This window comes from Ursus americanus, chromosome 2 (assembly GCF_024610735.1).
Source record: "Ursus americanus isolate L20-20 chromosome 2, mUrsAme1.1.p, whole genome shotgun sequence".
NCBI classification, from domain to species: Eukaryota; Metazoa; Chordata; class Mammalia; order Carnivora; family Ursidae; genus Ursus; species Ursus americanus.
The window spans coordinates 42,855,551-42,879,018 of record NC_142128.1 but is presented as its reverse complement, the minus strand read 5'-3'; the positions used below and the strand labels follow the sequence as shown (position 1 = coordinate 42,879,018).

General features: G+C 56.6%; 1 protein-coding gene across 11 annotated transcripts in view; it reads left to right on the top strand.

Moving 5' to 3' along the window:
- Positions 1-23,468, top strand: part of ARHGEF11 (Rho guanine nucleotide exchange factor 11) — an 82,010-nt gene that overhangs the window by 28,649 nt on the left and 29,893 nt on the right. For 5 of the 11 annotated variants that reach the window (XM_087855243.1, XM_045784810.2, XM_087855240.1 and 2 more), the window contains exons 1-7: positions 8,016-10,243; positions 11,678-11,766; positions 12,895-12,993; positions 18,311-18,360; positions 18,938-18,995; positions 19,735-19,913; positions 20,661-20,732. In XM_087855243.1, coding sequence (XP_087711369.1) covers positions 9,765-10,243; positions 11,678-11,766; positions 12,895-12,993; positions 18,311-18,360; positions 18,938-18,995; positions 19,735-19,913; positions 20,661-20,732 — 1,026 coding nt within the window. In that variant the 5' untranslated portion in view covers positions 8,016-9,764. Of the gene's footprint in view, positions 1-6,109; positions 10,244-11,677; positions 11,767-12,894; positions 12,994-14,132; positions 16,717-18,310; positions 18,361-18,937; positions 18,996-19,734; positions 19,914-20,660; positions 20,733-23,468 lie in introns of those variants that run through there. The other 6 variants (XM_087855241.1, XM_045784809.2, XM_087855244.1 and 3 more) reach the window with 5 other exon arrangements.

Below are 23,468 nucleotides of genomic sequence, written 5' to 3'. Positions count from 1 at the left end.
AGGCGAGGAGGACACGTCAGGCCCTAGACCGAGGCCCTCCACCCCCACTCCCCAGCCTCGGGCCCTAGGACACGGGCTTGGCCTGTGTCTCGTGGGTTCTGAGCTCGACTCTTCCTTGGCTCTTGTTAAAACCAGGAAACATGAGAGACTATGGACTATGAGAAACAAACTGAGGACTTCAGAGGGGAGGGGGGTGGGGGAATGGGTAGGCCGGTGATGGGTAGTAAGGAGGGCACGTATTGCATGGTGCACTGGGTGTTATACACAACTAATGAATCATCGAGCCTTACATCGGAAACCGGGGATGTACTGTATGGTGACTAACATAATATAATAAAAAATCATTAAAAAAAAAAAAAAACCAGGAAACAGAATAAAACTCTTCCTGGCCACCCTGCGGGCATCCCCAGCACAGACTCTGACGTGCGTCTAGGTCACTGTCGGGGATGGTGTCTGGAATTTTCCTCTCAGTTCAATAAATTGAGTTCCGCGTGCATCCCCCCAGGTGCCCAGACCTGATGTGCCCAGGACAGCCCGGGAGGGGCGGAGGATGGTGCGCGAGGAGAGCAAGACAGGAGAGGGTGGCCTGGCACAGCCCTGCAGTGTAGGGGTGAAGCCAAGGCGCCCAGAGGGGAAGGTTGACTGTGGCGTCCGGCAGGCTTGGGCTCATGTCCCAGCTCTACCGTTGAACAGCTGTGTGTCCTTGAGCAAATTACTGGGCTTCTCTGACTCCGTTTTCCTGATCTGTCAAGGAAAATAACAACGTCTACCTCATCGGGTCGTTGCGAGAATTAAATGAAGGCCTGTAACGTATTACATGCTCATTCCATATAATTTTCTTCTCCTTTTCCAAGGTGTACAGAAAGATGGGGGCAGAGTTGGTCTAGAACCCAGATGTCTAGACGGCCTGTGCCGCCCCCTCCCTGCGGCTGTGGCAGTTTCCGTGGCTTCCCTCGCGTGTGCTGCCCGCCCCACCTCCGACCCGCGTGCCCGGGCGGGCCTCTGGAAGCTCTGTGGTCTCGCTCTCTGCAGTGCCACGCTGGGGAAGGGCAGCTTCGGCACCCGCCTCCCAGCCTCCTCTGGCCGTCCCGAGACATGGAGACGGGGGGCGGGAGCGGGGACCAGGGACCGGGCTCCACAGCCTGCAGCGGGGCGTCTGCTCCAGAGCAGGCCTGGGAGCCGGTCGCATCGACGTGAGAGAACCCCACGTTCGCGTCTCCTGTGCGCGAGCCTCCATGGGATTGCTTGGGCGGTAGCCCGTTCCTGCTGTTTGACTTAGGGCCTCGGGGCAAGAACGGCAACCGTTTTTTGAGCTTGGCCGCGTGCCGGGCATTACGCCACATACTTCACGCGCGTTACACCCGCTCTTACGACCGCCCGCGGGACAGGTGGCTAATGTTCCAGCTTCGTGGATGAGAACGCCGGGGGTCTTGGCAAGGGAGTCATTCTCCCTAAGCCCCTCAGGTGTTGGGGCCAGAGCCAGAGCCACGATGCAGACGTACCCCGTCCAGCTCCACACCTGACCACCCTGTTCCTCGATACCCGTTTCACATTAAAAGTAGCAAGGAGAGGGGCACCCGGCTGGCTGAGTCAGGGGAGCATGCAACTCCATCTCGGGGTTGTAGGTTCAAGCCCCACGTTGGGTATAGAGACTACTTAAGATCTTTCAAAAGTGAGAAGTAAGGAACAGGAGAAATGAATTTCAGAGATATATTTCATTTAACTCAGTCTACTCAAAATATTGCTATTTTGGCATGTAATCAATATTGAAAGTATCGATATTTTACATTCTTCCATTTTTTTGTACTAAGTCTCTGAAGCCTCGTGGGTATTTTACACAGAGTCTCTCACTTCAAACTAGCACGTTGGTGGTGCCCTGCGGTGGCCCCAATGGCTCCTGACTCCCCTGTGGACAGCGTGGGGGCCAGTCGTGCATCCCACTCCCCGGGCCTCTCTCCCACCTGCCCTTTCCGGTTTATTCCACAGCAGTGCTTGCGCTCAGGTCCATGTCAGCCCCACCCCGCCTGCTCTTCGGGCCTCCAGCTTCTCCCCTTCCAGCCCGCTCTGGCCTCTACCATCAGACCTGTGCTTACGGAGGCTTGCTCTGATCCCATGAGCCCCAGGAAGCCTTCAGCAGCTCCCGGGCCCCAGCCTCTCCTCGGCCACATGCTTCAGCGTTTCCCAAGCCCTCCAGTGCCCCCTCATCTAATTCCCACAGCCGCTCCTGAGACAGGTGGAGCAGGCAGCTGGACTGTCCACGTTGTTCAGGTGAAGAAACTCAGCCTTTCAGAGAGTTTCCTAAGAGCCTCCGGCTAGCACACGGCAGAGCGGGTGTGGAAACCCACGTCTTCTCCGCTTTATCTCATGTTCTCTCTTGTCTGATCCTTCGCTCTGCCCCGGGTCACACTGATGGCCTCGGAGCTGCTGTCTCTGCTGTTCCTCCCCTCCAGTGTCTTCCCACGCTCAGCTGCCCCTTGGAACTCAGGCCTTGCGCTCCGCTCAGTGGGCTGTCTCTCCTGTTCCTTCTTTGGCCTCCTCTCTCCCCAGCCCACCTTGTCGTTACAAACACACTTCAACACACATTTTCTCGTTTAGTGCTTTGTGTGCAGAATGGAATTCTAGAAATTTGGGAGAGCGAAGACTGTAGGAGCTTAAACAGTTCTGACAGCCAGCTTGGTGGCCCTCCCGCGTCTGCCCGTGGAGAGCCTAGCACCTTCCCGCCTCAGTCAGCCTTCGTTAACCCCGGGAAGCTGCGAGTTCCGTCCTACTTTGTGCTTACTGTGGAGGCCACTCAGACGCTCTCCTGACGACACGCGTGTGCTTATAGTATTTGGGTGTCCGTGGAGTTCCTTGGCATAGATGGTCTGATTGTATCTTTTAACTCCTGTTTCTTGGATGTCTGCTGTCTTCTGGAGCTGCTCTGTGTTCTAGAGAACAAGAGACAGTGGAGCTTATCGGTAAACGGGGGAAGTCGATACGAAGCAATCCTCAGAAGCACCAAATGACTAGTCAGCTCTTGAGCGAGCACTACGGGGAAGACTTCAGGGGAGACCCGCAGGGTGTCACGAAGGCCTCGCCGAGGGAGAGGCGTTTGTGCTGACCCTGGCGAGTGAGCATGTGAGCCTCACGGAGGTGTGGGCACCTGGGGTTGCGGTGCAGGGAGGAGGGGTGAGGGTACCCGCTGGGGGACCTGCGAGGCTGGGCTAGGATTTGGACGACGGGAAAGCACTTCCGGGTGCATTCTGGTTTGAGTGGGTGGATTCTGGGGAGGGGAAGCTGCGTGGATGGGAGGTGGGGGTCGTCCTGGGGGAGGGGCAGGGAGGGGCAGAGGCTGGTGGGGTCCAGACATAGCAGAGGGTAATGGCAGTAGGACTTGGCGTCAATTCGATTTGCACGGGTGTCAGAGGTAACTCTTGGGCTCCGGCATTCACCGCGGGAGGAAACATTTGCTTAGGAACAGGGCTAGGCTCGGGCTGGGAGGTGGATTTCCGATTGGACAAGTTGGCTTCGAGGTTTTGGTGGGGATGACTCGGCGCTCCCAGGCGCCCTTGGAGGAAAGTGATATTTTCCACATTTGTCGTTGAGAACCTGGGGCATCTCAGTGGGGTGACGGCCAGGAGAAGGCTGAGCTTAAGCCCTATTTCACCCCGGAAGTGTGTTTTCCTAGCCGTACCATGTGGGCCGGCGCTCTGCCTCCCTGCACACACCGCTGTGCACACGGGCTTGCACGGCCCTCGGAGAGCTGCGTGGAAGCAGGCAGGACTGAACGTGCCGGGCTCGTCCTCACTTCTCCATCTCTTGTCTACTCACCGTTCTGTGGCCCTCACCTCTGTCACGGTGAGCGTCGGTCACCCAGTGTGGCCCTTGAGAGGATTTGCACAGGACTTCGCACAGTCAGCGAAGCTGACGAACGAGGCCCCTGTGACCCTCATACTGGCTTCAAAAGGAGGGGTGTGCACAGCCCCACAGCAAAAGTACGTGGCATGTGGCCCAGGTGCCCCTGCATGCCCTGGATACCGCCCTGGGCATGGCCAGTGACCTCGACCTGGAGGGCTAAGGTCCACGGGGGACCCTGATGATGATGCAGAGAATAAGGGACTGTGTTGAGGCCTCCACACAGTGATGGTTCCCTAAGCGAGTGTCACCCGGGCTGCTTGCCGAAGCGGAGGTAGATTCCACACCACAGAGCCTCTGAATCGGGTCCCAGCTTCGGTGAGTCCCACGCCGCTCTCCAGCCAGCATGTGACCTGGCTGAGGCGGGAGCCTTCTCTGGCCGCCCCTGGTTTACAGATACGGGACCCCCACCCACGGAAGTCAAGCGGGTGGTGGCCAAGGGCCTGTGTGAGTTGGAGACGGAACTGGGATTAGCTCCTGAATGTCCTTGATTCAAAACCCAGCCCTTTTTTACAGCGCCCTTCCAAGTGTTAGCTTTGCACCTGGTTGTGACCACACTGCTTGTGTGCGATCTGTGCCCCTTGTGTCCCAGCGTGTTCAAGGACAATAGCTCGCGGGGGCGTTTGTGTCTCTTCCCTTCACTGCGGGGATGTGCGGGCCTGTGCCAGCTTCCCACCGTGGGGAACGTTCCACCCAGACGCGGACTCCAGGGGCAGTTAGAGTGCTGGGAGGCTGCTTAGACCTCCTCCACCCTGGATGATAAGGAAACCAGACCAGTAAGACCAGGTCAGGGTTCAGCGAGTGTGCACTTTATCTAGAACGAAGGTCCTGGCCAGGTAGCTCTTTCCTGGTTTACTGCTGCTCCTGGCTTCGGGGAGGGGCCTGGGAATGTGACTGCCCAGACGCAGGAGACCTTGGTCAGCCCACATATGGTGTGCAATCTAATCTCTGTGTATTTATCGTGTTGTCTTTCCAGACATACAGGACATATGTATTCTATGCATCCCGTGCACTGGCATGTGTTGTGTATGTATCACGTGTGTGCGTGTAAGCCGTGTGTGTTGTCCCATGTGCATGTGTTCTGTGTACATGTATGCATGTGTGTGGAAAAGAAAATAAGGGGAAAGGTCCAGTAAACACCTGTTAGCTCTTCCTGGGGCCACAGGTCAGATAACTTTTCATTCAGGGGCACAGGCCTTGAAGTCAGGTATATCCTACTCCACGTACTTAACCCCGTGTTGGCTCTGAATATAGGGTGAGCTACTTCCGTGGCCAGGCTTCGTGGTGATTACGTGGATGCTGTATGTCGGGTGTTCAGCCCTGCCTAGAGGTGGGAAGAACTTAGTAACGGGTACCACGGAACAGGGACGTTCTAGGCTGCTCCTCAGCTCCCCATTGCCGGTGGGATGGAGTAAGGCTGGGGAGGGCAGGAGGTCCCATCAGCCGACGGCCGCTGACTGAGACTAGGCACACGGTGGTGCCAGAACTCCACCCGTTTCTGAGAAACCAGAAACCTGTTATCTTGTTAATGTGAAATTGCCCGATCTTCAATTTTTCACTGATTTTTAAAAAATACGCACACACACACCCGTGGGTCAACGGAAGGGATACGTGAGCAGTTTCGACTTTGCTGTCTGGAAGGTCACCAGAGGTTTCCCTGCTTTATCGCGCACCCTGCAGACTCCCGACGAGGAGGGCAGCTTCCGCCTGTATTTGCAGAGTGGCTCCTTGGTGCCTGGTGCTGCCGGAGAGCCCGCCAGAAAGTACTGCGACCTTTGCCCTCTAGCAGGTGACAGGGAGTGGAGTCGGAGGGACATCAGTGCAGGGTGTGGGCCCAGCTAAAGGACAAGGAAACGGCAGGTTTCCGTGGCCTGATACGGAGTCACTCTGAGGCTAGGTTAAATGAGAGACAGTGTGAATGGGTGCCGTAGGTACCTGTTGTGTAAGCAGGAAGGGAAAATGAGACGATTGCTGCGTCTTTGCTTAACTTCCCAGGAAGAGACCCAGAAAGGAAGCCGAAGACAGTGAAAATGTTTCCTTAGAGGAGTGGGAGCATGGGCTAGGGACACTTCTGAATGTACTTTACTTAAAGTTTCATTTTGAGTTTTCAACTGCGTAAATGCTTAGCAAGTTCAAAAAATGAAATTAGAGAAATGAGAAAAAGCAAACCCCCAAATTAAGTGCAAATCTGAAAAGAATCCTGCATGCATTGCAGATGGATGGCACGAAGTCAGTCCCACGCACGGAGCGTGCTCCCGCGGTGGACGCAGTCTGGGGACAGAAGAAGCTGCAGGGAGACTCCCACTTCGTGAGTCTGTGCCATGTTTCCGCCACCAGCCGGCGTGAATCCTGTAGCAGGCAAACGAGTAAACGCGTCTGGTGTGGGAACCGGGTTCTCACGACGGGGGAGAGAAGCTAAAGTAACGGAATTGGGGAAGACAAGAAGGGACCCTGTCGTGCTGCAGTCACACTGGAGATTTCCGTGTGAACCCACCGTTCCTGCACAAATGTCCCCACCCACCAAAGGGGCTGGAGGAGCAACAGCTCGGCTGCAGGGAACACCCAGCACGCAGACCCTGTCTCTGCATACGTGTCCCGCTGAAAGGAACCAGGGCTCCCTACAGGAATGTTCCATTGAAGGTCTGGCTCGGGGCAGGTACGAGGTGAGCCGGGAGCATCTAGTTGTCCAGAAGGCAAGGATGCGCTCCAAGACAGATGGTGACACTTGAAAGGAACAGGAGCTCCCACCAGCCAAATGCGGCGCCTCCAACAGTTTTAAAAAATGATGAGGGGCCCCTGGGTGGCTCAGTCGGTGAAGCGTCTGCCTTCAAATCAGGTCATGATCCCAGGGTCCTGGGATCGAGTCCCATGTCCTCTGCTCAGCAGGGATCCTGTTTCTCCCTCTGCTGCTCCCCCTGCTTGTGCTTTCTCTCTCCATCAAATAAATAAGTAAAATCTTTTTTAAAAAAAAAAGTGATGATTACAGGGGCGCCTGGCCAGCTCAGTCAATGGAATGTGCGACTCTTGATATCAGGGTCTTGAGTTTGAATCCCATGTTGGGCGTGGAGAGTTCTAAAAAAATAAACTTAAAAAACAAAACAATCATGTTTAAAAAAAAGAATCGTGATGATAATGGACTATAAGGCATTGCATTGGAGAAAAAATTCATGCATTCACGGCACCACTCTAGAAGAGGGCTAAGACGACCTTCTCTACAAGAGACTGCGTGCTGGTAGAAGTAGAAGGAACGACAGAACGAGCAGACCGTCTGTCTGCAGCTGCCAGTGCAGCTGGTGCGTCAGGCACAGACGTCCGTGGATGGTGCAGTGGCTGGGTGTGGGGCTCCTGGGGAACAGGGTGGTCCTCCGGCTCAGATATCACCCCAGATCGCCCGCTCATTCAAACGGGAGATCTGCTGGTACCGCTGCGAGCTCCCAGGAGTAGTCAAACCCAGTGGAACCAGAGTGAGCATCGCTTATGTGCTACTCTTCAGAGGCTTAACGTGAATCTAATCGTTGGAGACACACGTCCTCTGCAGGCCATCCACGAAGACGACTGCCTGAGCTCTTCAGCACGCCGGTGTCCAGAGAGACCGGCATGGGCAGGGGTTTTGGATCAGATGAACATCAAGGAGACCGAGTAAATGCGACCTGCCGTCCACGTGGGACCGTGGTGCGAGGCTGTTGGGGCACAGCCGTGTAGAAGAGCGATACGGTTGGGGGGGCGGAGTGGGGACACGGATGAGGTCATCTTTCTGTGTCAAAGGTGAACTCCTGGGTGTGCTGACGTCACTGGTTGTATAGAAGCCCGAAGGTCCTGGGGGATTTATGCTGACGTATTTAGGGATGAAGTACCATGCTGTCTTCCAGCTTTGAAATGGAAAAAACATGTATAGTCATAGAAAAACAAAGCAAGTGCAGAACGTTAATTGGTGAGCCTAGATGAGGCTCTATAGGTGTTCGTCATGCCGCTCCCTCAACGTTAACGTGGATTTGACATTTTTCAGAATAATCTTGGAGTAAAGGAAATGTGGGCTGCCGTGGCCAGGGAAAGCGTGGTGGGGTCAAGCTGCCACTTGACCAGAGCCTTGAGAAGCAGGGGGAGAGGGTGGGGGCCGGCAGCAGCATTAGAGAGGGCACAGGGTCCGGCGGAGCAAGGACAACAGGGAAGGTACAGTGTTGGAGCGACCTGGTGACAGGCCTCGGCGTCCAGTGCCAGGGGACAGCGTGCGCACGAGGGCGTTGGGGAGTGGGGCGGGATGACAGGTCCCGATTGGGGAACCAGGGAAGGCTGTGCTGGGGAAGGCCAGCCCCCACGGTGGAGCGGAAACAGGGCTGTTGCCGTCATCCAGGCCCATGGCTAGAAGCCACGCTGGCCGTGGTGGTGCGAGGCAAGGGACTTTGGCGTATCTGATAGTGGCTCCGTGGCACGGGGCTTACTGAGAAGCTGGGCCGGCTATCGTCTGTCTCACGGCTGCCATTTAGCGAGCCCCAAGTTCGGGGGGAGAGTCTGCATTCTCCCGGGCCTTCCCCACACCCATCAGGTGTAGGCCGATTGGAATCCGGCCGCTGCTGCCATATTCCCGAGGGAATGTCACCTGGAAGAGGGGAGCCCGCGTCAAACTTCTCTCTTCTGTGACGGCCCCTATTTCATGCTAGACTACGGTCTTCCCTCCTCTCCCTCCTCCCTCGTCTCTCTGATTTTCCCGTGGTCTCCGTAAGAGTGTCTGCTCGGGCTCAAAGCCCAGCGGACCCAGCAGCCCACAGGTTGTTTCCATCTCGCGGAGCTGCTGCTGCCGGCGCGTCTTCCTCCACTTCTGTGGTGGGTTTTCCTCCGTGAAGCTCTCAGAAAAACATGTTCGCCTCTGTTGCTGGAGTGATTCTCATCCACGTCCCTGACGGCCTGCACAGCCTCGTGGGCCTTCGATGACGCGGACCAGCGCTCCACCAGCCCGCGTGCAGAGCAGCCTGGGAGTTGCCATCCCTCCGGCTTTGATACGGGCCTGGGAGGCCAGTGGGCCGCGGAGGCCAGTGGAGGCCAGGAGGCGGCCCGCGCGGTCCCAGGATGAGACGGGCTTTCCCCTGAGGTGGCGAGGCGGAGGAGCTCACGCCTGCGTGCGGCCACCCAGTGGTGGGGTGCGTGGATCCGAACAAAGCAGATGAGCAGCTGGAATAAAAGACCTTTCGCGTGAGATCCATTCTGAGAACGCTCCGGGGGGGCCGGGAGGGAGCCGTGGCCCCCGGGTCTGTGGGGAAGTGCTCTGTGCTCACCTCATCCCCTCGCTGCAGTGACCGCCCCCCATGTTTGCGTCCCAGTGCCTCCCACGGTGTGTGGAGCAGCGCCGTCCGGTAGAACTCTGCAGCAATGCGCGTGGTCCAGGGGCTTGGGGACCACCAGCCACATGTAGCTACGAAGACCTTGAAACGTGGCTCGTGCAGCTGAGAAACTGAATCTCAAATTTTATTTCAGCTGTAAATTTGAATAGCTCTCTGTGGCTCCTCTGTCGGATCGCACGGGTCTGGATGCTAGGACACCATTTTCAGTGTCACAGAGCTGTGACACACAGACCTCAGCGCGACGACGACTGGACCTACATCGTTGCAGGACGGTCACCACCGGGAGTGCAGTCACCGTCCCTACATTCTAGAACATTGATGCTGAGCTCCGCGGAGTGCCCGCCGTGGGTGGAGGGGTCGGGTCGTCTGAAGACAGCCAGAAGTTAGAGCTGTTGGCAGTGCACCCTCGTGTCTGGCTTCCAGATGCGGTAACGGGCCGTGGAGTAGGAAGGACACGTAGGGAGCAGGCCCAGTTATGGGCAAAGGCAGGAGCCAGAAACCCGAGCAGGTGAAGCGACCGTAGACAGACCAGCGATGAGATGGAGCGCCGCCCAAGTCCCGCCTTCGTGGGCCCACAGCCGCCTCTGGGCAGCCCCGCAGTTGAGGGAGGAGGCGGTCCCACTGCGCGCCCGTGCTGCTGCGGCACAGTGGGTCCCGGGGGCTGTGGGAGAGCCGGCAGGACTCCCGCTCCATGCCGTGGCCGTGGCCCAGCTGCCCCGAGGACCACGGAGGCTCTGCGAGGTTCCGGGCAGCAAGATGACATGGGTAGATTGCGTTTTCGCAAGATGCGTCCTCTGCGCTGTGGCCAGTTCCCACTCCAGGGTCCTTCTGAGCTCAGCTGTGGCTTTTTTTGAACCAACTGCTCCAGTGTCTTGTCTGGTTTATGTCTTGTTTTGTTGTTTTTCTTCCTCCTTTCCTGCGTCACTCTCTCCTGGGCCCCGCGCTCTCTTCTTCCTTGGTGTCCTCTCTCTGATCCAAAGATCAGCCAGTAAAAAGCAGTCTCACCTGTCCAGGTAAGAGGGGCACCAGGGTGAGGGGGGGAAGATCCCCTCTTTTAACTTTAAAAGTGATTTATGTTGTGTTGTATGTATTACTTGAAGAGACAGCACCTTCAGGTGACTGAGAATGTAAAGGTACATTCAAGAATGTGGTGAAAAGCTCGCAGCTCCAGCCCTGCACGCAGGGCATCCAGCCTCCAGCCTCAGGCAGCCAGGGTGGGGGTTTCTTTTGTATCCTCCCAGAGGTGTTTCAGGCATTCTGTGCACGTGCAAACAAGTATGTCAACACTTAGAAACAAATAATTCCCTTCTCTGCTGTGGTACCCACGTTTTCCTGTGCACATAATTCTGCTCCTTGCTCTCTTCACTCCACGACACATCCTAGAGGCTGTTGCTTTGCACTCAGAGCCTCCCCCTCCCCCGCGGCTGAGCGCCCTGCTGTCACGCTGCGGTTTGCTGACCCGGCCGCCCGTGGGAACAGTTACATCGAGTCTGTGCTTTACCACTGCACACAGTGCCTCCGTGAATAACCTTCTGCCTGGTCATTTGCTGTAGATGTGCCTGGGGGACCCCCTCACAGGGGCAGCAGGTACACTCTTCTGAAAAGGGGAGGCATGGCAATGATCGAACTTGGATCCCGTTCAAGACAAGATCGGGTGGTAGATCTCATTTGGTAATCTGGGGTACCTTGAAGTTTTAGGGTCTTAACAGTTGCTTAGCAAGGTACTTTAGGCTGGCTGCCGGCGGGGGGTAGATGTGGGCTGGAGTACTACCACGAGACAGGCCAGACCCTCCCATAGCCCATAGGATAAGTGGCGTGTTCAGAGGCTCAGGCCGTTGCTCTGCCCCTCCTTTCTAGTTACCCAACAGGTTAGTATCAAATGCCCAGTTACCCTCCTGGAGACACCAGTTTGGAGGGGGATGGCAAGACGAAGCCCGAGGGGGCAGCTGTCTGCCGCACCCACCACCGTCCTCTGCTGGGTGCACACGGGTCTCCATGTGGTTTTGACCCTCCACAATCTTGCTTGCTCTCCAGTTTCCCTTTCCTTTGCAAATCACCGCCTAAAACTAACTAGCTTTTTGTTTTTTCCTGTCTTTTTCTTGCATTCATTTTCTCTGCTGCTTCGTTCTGTTCCATCAGCCCCATTACAGCCTGGTAAGACCCAACACCCGTCCTTGCGTTGTCTCTCTCTCTCTCCTGACTCCAGGGAGGGCTCTTGCCCTTCACGCCTTGCTGGGTATCAAAGAGGCCATGCCTGCCCTGCCAGCCCAGGATTCCAAATAGGTGGTGTGGCCAGCAGTGTAGACCTGGCTAATCTCCCACCAGGTTTAGCGGGTCACAGAGTGAGGGTTGGCCTCTCTTTACCCAAGACTCGGGGCCCCTTTTAACAGACCCTAAGGCTGCCCCCTCCCTGTCCAACTCACCAGTGTGTTTTCCTTACCCTCCAGGTTAAGTGGCCTGTCTTTGGGAGATCCGGCGCCTGAACACAGGTCCCCTTCCCACCTCCGCCAGCCCTCCGACACCTCCGAGACAGCAGGTAAACTTGGGGCATTAATACCTACACACAGACGTGAACACCTACACAGGTCTTAGCCTTTATATTGAACTCAACGTGTGATAAGTCTTACGTTCCATGGTTTATATAAATTAGTTCATTGGTCCTGTCATGAAGTATAGAAAGTAGATGTTCTCCTGGGGCGCCTGGGTGGCACAGCAGTTAAGCGTCTGCCTTCGGCTCAGGGCGTGATCCCGGCGTTATGGGATCGAGCCCCACATCAGGCTCTTCCGCTATGAGCCTGCTTCTTCCTCTCCCACTCCCCCTGTTTGTGTTCCCTCTCTCGCTGGCTGTCTCTATCCCTGTCGAATGAATAAATAAAGTAAAAAAAATCTTTAAAAAAAAAAAAAAAAGAAAGTAAATGTTCTCCTGCTTTACAGGTGAGGACGCTGAGGCACAGAGGGTTCAGAAACTTGCCCAAGTGCACAAGCTCAGAGGGGACAGAGGCAGGGCCTGAACCCGTTGGGTTTTAGCTCTAGAACTCACGCTCTGTCCATCCCAGGAGGGGCCACACGTCAGCAGGCGCGTCTGACGTCTGGTCCTCGCCCACAGGGATGGGGACGGCTGACGGTTACAGCCTTCTTTCCTTTCCTCTATGTTCTGTGCACGGACGTACGCATGAAAAGAAAGCGTTTTCTCTTTCCACGCACCCTTCCCTGGCTGCGGCAGGGGCCAGCCACGGGTCGCCCCGTGGGAGCCACACACCTGCTGCGCCTGTTGGGTTTCATTTAATGGAAAACTTCGGCCTCACTTGGGCTTCAGTCACGGGACTGCTTCTGTCACTCCCGTCTTCAGCGGGGACGCAGTCCTGCCCCTTCTCTGGCCAGCCTTACCCAGCCAAACCCAAAGAGGCACATGCGTGCAAGAGAGACAGCTCAGTGCTCAGAGGAGGGTCCTTCCTCCGGTGGAACACGAAGTCGGTGACGGGGTTTTGTCGCTCGCGAGCATAGTCTTTGGACAGGAAGAGTCTGGGGAATCCGGTGGGTGTGGAAAGGCTTTCTCTGGAGGAGGAAGCACCGGGGCCTTCCTGGGTCAGTCTTGGCTTGTCCGCGCCAACCTTCCTGTGACTGCACCTCCCTAATCCTGTCTTCCTTTGTCACCTCTTGTCAGGTCTTGTTCAGCGCTGTGTCATCATCCAGAAGGACCAGCATGGCTTTGGCTTCACGGTCAGCGGGGACCGTATCGTTCTGGTGCAGTCTGTGCGGCCTGGTGAGTGTTGTCTGCCCGTCCGTACGCACCGGCCGCGTGGGTGCAGCCACGGGAGCTGGGCAACGTGTACGTGCTTTCTCCACAGGCATGGCGGGTTTGGGGCGTGAATGCCTGGTTCTAGACCTGGTCCCCAGAGCGCCACACCTGGACAGAATTCTAGGGCTCACACTTCCTGCTTGCTTCCCTACTGGGAAGGGTAGGGACAGCAGAGTGGCCCTCGGGATGTCAGGTAGATGCCCACCTGCTGCCCCAGGGGGCCCCCCGCACTGGGTCAGAAGACGCTGTGACGGAGTCTAAGACCCCCTTCTCCACACTTCCCTTCGGCACTTTCCAGTTTGGGATGGCATGCCGGCCCCAGCGGTCGCCTGCGTCGCAGATGCATCGTGAATGACCAAAGGCAACATGATGAGTGCGGGATGGCAGGGAGGAGGTGGCGTCAGGAGATCAGTGTTCGGGCAGTTTGAGGCTGAAGCCTCCCTGGAAGAGAGAGGATTTCAAGAATAGTCTGGAAGGCGGGAATGAAAACACGCCGGCAGGATTGGAATTGGGTGGGAAGGGAGCAGAGTGGGAGGGCCTGTACACAGGTCCGTCCAGCCCCCACTTCCGAGTGGAAGAGCCACTGTGCTTTAGAGCCCCGTCACCGCCAGGCGGTGGGCTCGTGCTGGTAAGTGACTGCGGCTGACGCTGGCAGGAAGGAAGGAGTGCGGAAGCGCGTGAAGCACGTGTCCCGAAAAGGAGTGAACTTCCGTGTGGCAGGTGGGGTTGGGCTGGTGACACACAGAGTGCCACGGGCTTGAGAACACGGGCTCGTGGCAGAGACACAGCAGTCTCAGTCCCCGACCACTGCCACAGTAAAGCACGTCACGTGCGTGTTCTGGTTTCCCGGTGCGTGGAGGTTACGTGTATGCTACGCTATGGTTTGCCATGTGCAGGAGCATTAGTTCCAAAACACGATACTTGTGCCTTCAGGAAAAGTCCCTTCTCGCTAATCAGCCAGTCGTAGCCTTTGTGCTGGCGGAGGTCTTGCCACCGTGTTGGTAACTGCTGAAGCCGGGGGTGGCCGCGGCACGTTACTAATGTCAGACAGTGATGTTTGCTGCAGCAGCGGACCCCTCCTTCCGTGAATGATCTCCCTGCAGCGTGCGTGAGGTGCAATAGCACTGCACGCCCAGGAGCACTTCCGAAATTGGAGCCGGTTTCTCCCACCCTGCCTCTGCGTGATCAACTGGGTTTACCCTAAATCCTTCGCGGTCATCGCAGCCGTCTTCACAGCACCCTCCCCAGGAGGAGCTGCCTGTGGGGAAAGCACGTTCTTGGCTCCTCTGGAGGGAGAGGTCCTTGTGCGTTCAGATTTCACCCCGAGATTGCAGCCGCTCCGTCCCGGCTTCACAACCCCCTTCTGGTTCTGGTTCTCCTGCTGTTGCCACATCTGCAGCAGCGTCCTCCAGCGAAGTCCGGAGCCCCTCACGGTCCTCCGTGAGGGCTGCAGTCAGCGTCTCCGAACCCTTGTGAGGACTGATATTTAGACCTCTTCCCACAAACCATCCATGTTCTCAATGACCTCAAGAATGATAAATCATTTCCAGAAGGTTTTCAGTTGACTTTGCCCAGGTCCATCAGCAGAATCATTTATGGCAGCCGTGGCCTTACAAAAAATGTATTTGTCAAATAATAAGACTTGAAAGTCGGGACTCTTGGATGGCTCAGTCGGTTAAGCATCTGCCTTCGGCTCAGATCATGATCCCGGGGTCCTGGGATCTAGCCCCATGTCGGGCTCCCTGCTCAGCAAGGAGCCTGCTTCTCCCTCTGCCTGCTGTGCTCTCGTGTGCTCTCTCTGAGAAGTAAGTAATTAAAATATTTAAAAAAAAAAAAAAAGACTTGAAAATCAAAATGACTCATTGATCCTCGAGTTGCAGAGTGGGTATTGTGTCGGGGGCATGAAAACAACACTCATCTCATCGTCCGTCACCGTCAGAGCTCGGGGGTGGCCAGGTGATTTTTTTTTTTTTTTTTTTTAAGTAGGCTCCACACCCAACTTGGGGCTTGAACTCACGACACTGAGGTTAAGAGTCGCCAGCTGTACCGACTGAACAGCCAGGGGCCCCCATCAGGGGCATTTTGAAAGGGATCTGTTTTCTGAGCAGGTCTCAACGGCAGACTTCAGACGTTGGGTAAACCCTGCTGTGAACAGACGTGCTGTCATCCAGGCTTTGTGGGCCATTGCTAGAGCACGGCAGGGTAGATTCGGCGTCCTCCCGAAGGGCCCTGGGATTTTCCGAACGGTCAGCGAGCGTCAGCTTCCAGTCCCAGCTGCACTGGCCCCTAACAAGAGAGGCAGCCTGTCCTCTGAAGCTTGGGAGCCGGACACTGCCTTCTCTCCGGCCACGGGAGCCCTGCGTGCACCCCCTCCCAGCAGAAGGCTGCTTCGTCCACATGGAAAATCTGCTGGTCAGCGTAGCCTCCTTCAGGAATTCTCCGAGCTAGATCTTCTGCACAACCTGCTGCTTCACCTGTCGCTTCTGTGTTAAGGAGACGGCTTCTTGGCCGACACCCCACAAACCAAGCCCTGCCCGCGGCGGACTGTGCTCCCCTGGCGCGGCCGCCCCAGCCTCGGGAGAGGTCGGGCCTTGCTCCGGACCAGCCTTCGGCTGAAGGGGATGTTGCGGCGGCTTTGCTGTTCCGTGCAGACCGCCCAGCAGCTCTCCGCATCGGCAGCAGGCCGGTGAGCTTCCCCACCGCCCGCGTGTCCGCGGAACAGCACTGCTGATTTCCTCCAACAGCTCTCCCTCTGCGTTCACCACTCGGCTGACTGCTGGGCGCCGGAGGCCGAGGCTTTCGGGCCGTCAGCTCCGGACCCGCCGTCCTCGCTAAGCTCATCCCTGCTCGCTTCTGGTTTCCAGCCTCGGACGTGCGACTGTTCCTTCCACCTGAACACTTCGAGGCCGTTGTAGGGCGATTAACCGGCCCAATGTCAACACTGTCGCCACACACACGTTGGTTAAGTCTGCCGTGTGACGTGGGTGCCGCCTGCGATGCCCCCAGACAGTGACGCTGGTACCATCAGCGATCACTCGGCACAGATCAACGTAAAAATATAATAATGGAAAGGTTTTAGATGCTGTGAGGATCACCGGACCATGACAGAGATATGAAGGGAGCACATGTTTTCGGAACATTGGCACCCACGCGGGATTGCCCCAAACCTTCCATTTGTAAAAACCCAACAGCTGCGAGGCGCCACACAGCCGAGCGCGGTAAAATGAGGTCCGCCTGCACGAGAAAGGAGATCGGGAGCAGGCTAGCGTTTCACAGTAAATACACGGCAAAATGGGAAGAAAAATATACTTTAGGTAGTTTTGGAGAAATATTTGGGATTTGTGTACTGGAAAGGTGAAAGAATTTAAAATTTATGACCAAAATGAATTGTGTGGGTCACACAAGGATGTAAGCAGTTGCAGCTTGTATGTTTGAGTTCCCTTGGGTCTGTGGCAGGCTTGTCTTCCTGTCTGAGGATGACGCTCCGAAAAGATGCTTCTCTTCTCCGCTTCCCTCATTCTCCCTGTCCCTGGACTGGGGAGACGGCGCTGGTGGGAGCACGGCTGCCGTCTTTGCCTCTGCGGCCGCCTCGGGTGCAGCTCGCGCAGCCCGGAGTCCTGAGCACGGTCAGACCCGAGACCAGACAGCAGAAAGGTGGCTCGCTGGTACAACCTGAGTTTGGAAAGGGTGTGTGTGTGTCTGTGTCTGTCTCTGTGTGTCTCTCTCTGTGTGTCTCTCTGTGTGTCTCTCTGTGTGTGCCTGCGTGTGTATGTGTCTGTCTGCATGTGTGTGCATGTGTGTTTGGGGGAGGAGACGTGAAGAGACGACATTTTCGTCAGCACTGACATCACAGGAGTAGTGAGGTGGTGGTTACTGTCTTTCCCTGATGTGAGGCTTCTCTAGCTCACTGTTTCTCAGACTGTGGTCTGTGCCGACATCAGAGTCTCCCGGACCCCAGGGTGGCTGCCGTCCTCGTCCCCGGCCCACACCCAGAAGCACTGAATCACTCTCTCGCAAGGGGGCCAAGGGGATGTGCCTCTGAACAAATTCCCCCAGGGGTCTTCATGCTCAGTGAGGTCAGAGAACGTCGCTGGTTCCTTTACTCCGGAGACTTGGCTCTTTTTTCGAAATCACCACGTGTCTCAGACTTGCAGGCCAGACAGCTCTTCCCACCCTTGGTTCCCAGACACAGCCTAGAGCGTTTGGAGCTCCTTGCAAGTGTCCTTCCATAAATAGCGGGCTGCAGACGAGGGTGTGATCCTGAGTCCCCGGATTGAAACCCAGCTTGGAATGCACCCCTGCTGCAGAAGCTCCGTTTAGACTAGAAGCTTCTCTCTGTGCTTCGTGGGAGTTTTGTTTTGATCAGATGAATGTAGCTTCCAGATTGAATGATCGTCTGGGGCAGATTCACAGAAACACAGTCTGTGTGCCACTCGTCAGCTTGCCTCGGCTCTCGTTCTGCTTACGCTTCCGCATGTAAACCAAACCAGGACTGAGTCATTAGAAACCACACAGCGGTCACGGCCACTGCGGCCTCCAGCCCAGGGACAGCCTCCAGTAAGGCACAGCAGGACCTCTGAATCCGGCCCTTTAAGAGGGAGACACTGGGGCGCCTGGTGGCTCAGTTGGTGAAGCGTCTGCCTTCAGCTCAGATCATGACCCCAGGGTCCTGGGATCAAGCCCTGCATCGGGCTCCCTGCTCAGAGGAGAGTCTGCTTCTCCTTCTGCCCCTGCCCCTGCTTATGTGCTCGCTCGCTCTCTCTCTCTGTCAAATAAATAAAATCTTTAAAAAAATAAAATGAAGAAACTACAGAAGGTCTAAAACAAATTTTAGCAGACAATAAAGGAGTGATCGTTATCATCTTTACTGGTGTGAACCCCAGAACAAACTTCTCAGGGCTCAGGAAGCATGGTTTGAAAACTCTTGTTTTCACTCATTTCTCCCTGTTCCTCTTAATAATTACTGTTACGTTAACAATTATATTTAATACAGTAAACTCATTCTTCCCACTGGATCGTGGGACATCGAGACATGTTCCGATAAAACACATGTCTTTTCCCAGACCCGGGCACTGCAACTCTGGCCCCGTGGCCTGGCTACCAGCAGCCTGGCCACCTGTAGCTCACAGGTGATCGTCCCCGGAGCAGGACAGGAGGCACACCCAGCCTCTGAGGTCCTGGCACAGAGGGCTGAGAACCCTTTTTGGAGGGACTACAGGGCAGGGTCAGTGACCTCAGGGGACAGGGGCTGGGCTCTGCCAACCAGGTCTTCTCCCTACAGGAGGGGCAGCCATGAGAGCTGGTGTCAAAGAGGGCGACCGGATCATGAAAGTGAGTGCCCCTCCGCTTCCGGCCATCTCCCTGCACCCTCCCACCTCGCCCCCAGGGTGGCTGGCCACTGGGTTGGGGGTGGTGCCACGAGAGTACCCCAGGAATGTGGGGACCAGCTCCCAAGAGCCCCATTCTCAGCCTTTCTTGACTCCAAGTAACCAAGCTTCTGGAATGGGTTTTATCTTTCCATTTAACAAACAACTAAAATACACCTAAGGTGGGGAGGCTGAGACCAGCAAGGGGCCCAGGGCCTTCGGACTCTGTCCCCACACAGTGCTGACCTGAAGGCCTTGCCAGGTGCCACCTGCTGGGACCTGCCTGACGTCTGGTGCCTAAGGTGATGCCTTAACCCTCCCGGGAGGAGGAAGCATGCAGAGCGGGGGTGCGGGCCGGCAGCCGGAGGCTTGCAGGCCAGCCGGGAAGACAGAACATACAGCAGATGTGAACGGGAGCAAATTCACAATGAGCAGAGGTGTCTGGGGAGCACTGGAAAGTGCCTTTGTGAAGGATTGGCGTTTGAGCTTTGAAAGAAAACCCTGCATCCATCCTGGTCACTCTGTCGTTTGTCCCCCAACAGGTCAACGGCACCATGGTGACCAACAGCTCACACCTGGAGGTGGTGAAGCTTATCAAATGTGAGTCGGAGAGAGCAGAGCACAGAAAGTTGGGGGGCAGGTGGGCTGGGGGGAGCAGGCCCTTAGACCCGGGGCCTCCTCTGTGGGTGAGAAGCAGCCCGGGTCACGTGTTAGGCTTGATCCACTGAGCCTGCCCCGTTCCCTGTGGTCACAGACCGTGGAGACACCGGTCTCTCACTGGACTCCTCCTCCTTGCACGCCCATGGGGACCATACCCTGCTGCCACCAGCTCCCTCCAGGGCCGTTTGCTCCCCTGTCCTCTCCGCGGACAGCCTTCCTCAGTGGTGGCCTACTTGTGGGGGGAAAGCAAAAACATCGTGTTCGCAGCCAGGAAGACTCAACCGTCGGGGCTGCCCAGGCAATCCAACAGAAGCAAGAGACATTGAGGAAAGAGTTCACGGGCAGGGGGTCCGAGGAGGGCAGGAGGCTAGGGTCTGAGCGCCTTCTGTGTGCCAGGGGCTTGGCGGAACTGAGTGAGGTGAGGTCACGAGGGCCGGGCACCCACATACCTGGGTGGGACTTCGCTTGAGCATCCTGCGTGAAGAAGGGGAAGGAGGGGTACCGCTACGGGCGCAGGGACGGCAGGGCGTTGAAGAGCAGAGAGTTTTGTCTGCAGGATTTTAAGCTTCGTGCAAGGAGAAGGGAGAAGACCCCCCCACCCCCCCCGTTTTACAGCTTGAGTGTCCGCCGTCCAGGACGACGCGCCTCAAGCGAGCCTCTCCTGTCTCTCTGCCTCCAGCCGGCGCCTACGTCGCACTGACCCTCCTGGGCTCTTCCCCCTCGTCCGTCGGTGTCTCTGGGCTGCAGCAGGACCCTGCCCCTGCCGGAGCCCCCCGAGTCGCCCCTGTGGTCCCACCGCCGCCTCCGCCCCCACCTCTGCCCCCCCCGCAGCGCATCACGGGGCCCAAACCACTGCAGGTAACAGTCCTGCTGCCCTCCTCGCTCGTCGCCCCGTGGGGAGCAAAGCAGGCTATAGCGAGGTGGCTGGTAAGCAGATACAAGCCGGAGATCTGTGAGGAGCATCAGCACAACAAAGGGAGGGCTGACCGCGTGGAAGGGGCCACCCTATCCTTAGTGTCCGCCTTCCACGTGAACGCACCCAGTCTTCCCAGACAGCAGCGAGCAGTGTGCTTCCTAAATGGGGGGGACCCCAAGGAGGCCCTTGGGGGTGCTGCCCGCCAGCAGGGAGAGTGCACCCCTCCAGGCACGGACAGAGGTGACAGTTAAAGACTGCGGCCAGCCACTGTTAGAAGAGTGTGGAACACACAGATGAGCAGGGGAAAGGCTGCCTGCAGGGATGAAAGGAGAGAGAAGGAGAGTGGATCGAGAAAGCACAGACAGCAGCAGGGGCGGACCCAGGATAGGGCAGAGGGAGGATGAGGTGCATTTAGGAATGGGGCTGGAATCTGCAGTTGGACAGGAGCCCCAGCCAGCAGGTGAGGGGAGCCTTGGAGCAGTTTGGTACCAGGGGCGGTTGCCACCAAGGCCTCTAGGAATTCGAGAGGAACACCCGGTGCCTGAAGTCTGCTGAGGGGCTGCATGTCACTCAGACGTATGGATGACCCTGACAGCCTTGCCAGCTTTCCTGCCTAAGGACCAGTGGGTAGGAGAGAACTAAGCTGAGAGGCTGCTCCCACCCTCACTGCTGGTCTGTTCCATTTCTAGGATCCCGAATTCCAAAAACATGCCACCCAGATCCTTCGCAATATGCTGAGGCAGGAGGAAAAGGAGTTACAGGTGAGGTCCTGCCGAAGGCAGCCGGCCACGGCCTTGCTCTTAGGACATAGCCCATCACCACCAAACCCCAACACCATAAACTTGCTGCCCACTGAACAGTTGTTGTGACCATGGGATTCGTTGAAGCAGAACTTGGCCAAGAAGGTGAATGGGGACGAGAGCTCCTGGGTAATAGGTTCGAATAGTGGACACACAGCCCTGTCCCAGGAGGGACGGGGTGGGGAAAATACAGCGAGGGAGCACCAGAGCCGAGGAAGGTCTCAGGGTCTTCAGGGAGGGAGGTGGGGAGGGCAGGGGGCGGCTGGCCAGGCTGCTGGCGGCGGGACGCCGTTGGCGGGACCCCGTTGGCGGGACACCATTGGCGGAGGGTGTGCAGTGGGGGAGCCAGGTCCTGGCCTGGCCCCTTCATTTCGGTGCAGCACGTTTCCGGAAGTGCCTGGTGCCTATGAAGCGGTGTTTTAGGTCATGTGGTGTACAGACTAGACGGCTCTCCTGTAGCAGAGAAAATTCACAGCACAGTGGGGGGCCAAGGAGGAGAGCAATCTGTGAATGATGGTGCAGGGAGACATCAGGGACAAGGCTGTATTTCAGCTGGGCGTTGACTGGTGGGCCTTCTGTGGGCAGAACAGATGGGGGGTCCACTGGTGAATGGACAGCACAGGCCAAGGGCGCGGACATGTGAAAACACCCTCCTGTGTTTGGCAGGATTGAGTTGCTGCTGCGTGCTGGTGCTCGTGGGGGTGGGGGGTGCAGAAGCTGGAAAGGTGACACGGAAAAGTGAGAGGTGGAGCTTTCCTTGGTGGGGTTTGTGATCCGGTGGGGTGTCCGTGGATGGATGGAGGTACCCGCGTGCCGCACTGTAGTAAGTGCAGATAGGTAGAGACATGGAACGGTCGGGACAGACCTGTCGGTCAGTAGAATAGAATTCGGAGTCCACACAAATGGAGTCGGTTGAATTCTGACAAAGGTGTCCAGACCATTTGGTGGAGAAAGTGGTCTCCGCCAGTGGAACTGGACCAACTGGCCGTCCACATGCAGAGATCGACTGCAGATCCGTACAGCACACGGTAAGCAGTCTAATCCTGAATTGATCAAAGACAAACGTTAAGAACTAAAACTGTTTTTTAAAACTGCAAAACTCTCAGAAGACAACACAAGTGTAAATCTTCATGACCTTGGATTAGGGAGTGTTTTCCTACATATGACACCGAAAGTAAAAACAACCAAAAAAAATAATAAACTGGACGTCATCCAAATGAAAAACATTTGTGCATCAAAGGACACAATCAAGAAAGTAGAGCCCACAGGATGGGAGAAAATACTTGCAAATCATATATCCGATCCGGACTCTGTAAACATAATAAAGACACGTGAGCCAGTTTAAAAGTTGGCAAAGGATCTGAATAGACAGTAGAGACGCGTACGGATGGCCAGGAAGCTCGCGGCGACTGGTCATCAGGGTAATGCCGGTCACAACTGCGCAGCCACTCCACACCCAGCGGGATGGTTAGAGCCAGTACGACAGAGTAGCAGGTGCGGGCGAGAGGGGAGAAATTGGGGATATACTGGTTTATGTCCTGTGTGCTCATCATCCTAACGGATCCCCACCATTGCTGGTGAGGACGCGAAGTCACGGCCGGCGTGAACACGGTCCGGCGTCTCAGCAGAGCAGCGAATACAGAGACGCGCAGAGACACGCTCCAGCAGCCCCACCCCCAGGTACGACCCAGGAGAACATCCAGACCCACGCCTGTACGCAGACGTCGTGAGAGCGTCACCCACAGAGTAGCCCCAAAGAGGAAACAACCCAGAGTCCTCAGCAGCCGAACAGGCAACCCAAGGTGGCCTGTCCGGACCACGGGATGGACTCCCCCACCCCCACCCCCACCCCGGGCACGAAGTGCTGCCACACGCTTACAACACGGAAGCACCCCCCCAACACGGGTGCTCAGGGAGGAGCAAGGTGCAAAGACCGCACGTTGTGAGCCCGTTAAAAGGGAGGTCCAGACTGCGTACATCCACGAGGACACCAAGTAAATTAGTGGTTGCAGGGGTGGCGGAGGGGAGAAGGTGGCAATGACACCATCCTGCCATGTTCCAGAAGTACGTGGTGGGGCCGTCGTGGTAAGCCCGCGAGTATGTGCAGACCACTCAGTTGTACACTTTAAAATGCTGCGGTTTATCTTATGTGAATTGTGTCCGCAACTTCTAGTATTAAGTGCCCGGAAGCCAAAAGAAGGAATAATGTACGGTAATCAGGGAGGGCTTCCCGAGGTGGCACCTTGAGTTTGGGTTCAGTCCGTTTCACTTGGAAGGTGCATCGGGCCTTGAAGTCCACGCTGAGCTTGGAATGAATTCTGCAGACAGTGGGACGGGTCAGAGGGTTTTGAGCAGGGGAGTGATCACATCTTCAAACCAGTGTTCCGCGGAGACCGTCCCGCAGCTGCTGCGGGAGACTGAGCGGGAGTGGTAGGTGTCAGCACAGGGAGACAGGGGCCGCGGGGGCATGTCAGAGGTCAAGGGTGAGCAGGTGGCCTGCAGCCGGGAGATAGCAGGGCAGAAAGAGCAAGAGATGCCCCGAGTCTGGGCACCGGTACAGCGGCGGTGCCGGTGCTGGAGGGAGCGGAGGGGCGGGGCAGGGTGCCTGCGGGTCGTTCAGACACAAAGACTGTCCACCAGCCACGTGGAAATGAGAGGGTTGAGCCTCGAGGGAAAGGGCAGGGTGGAGACAGAGGT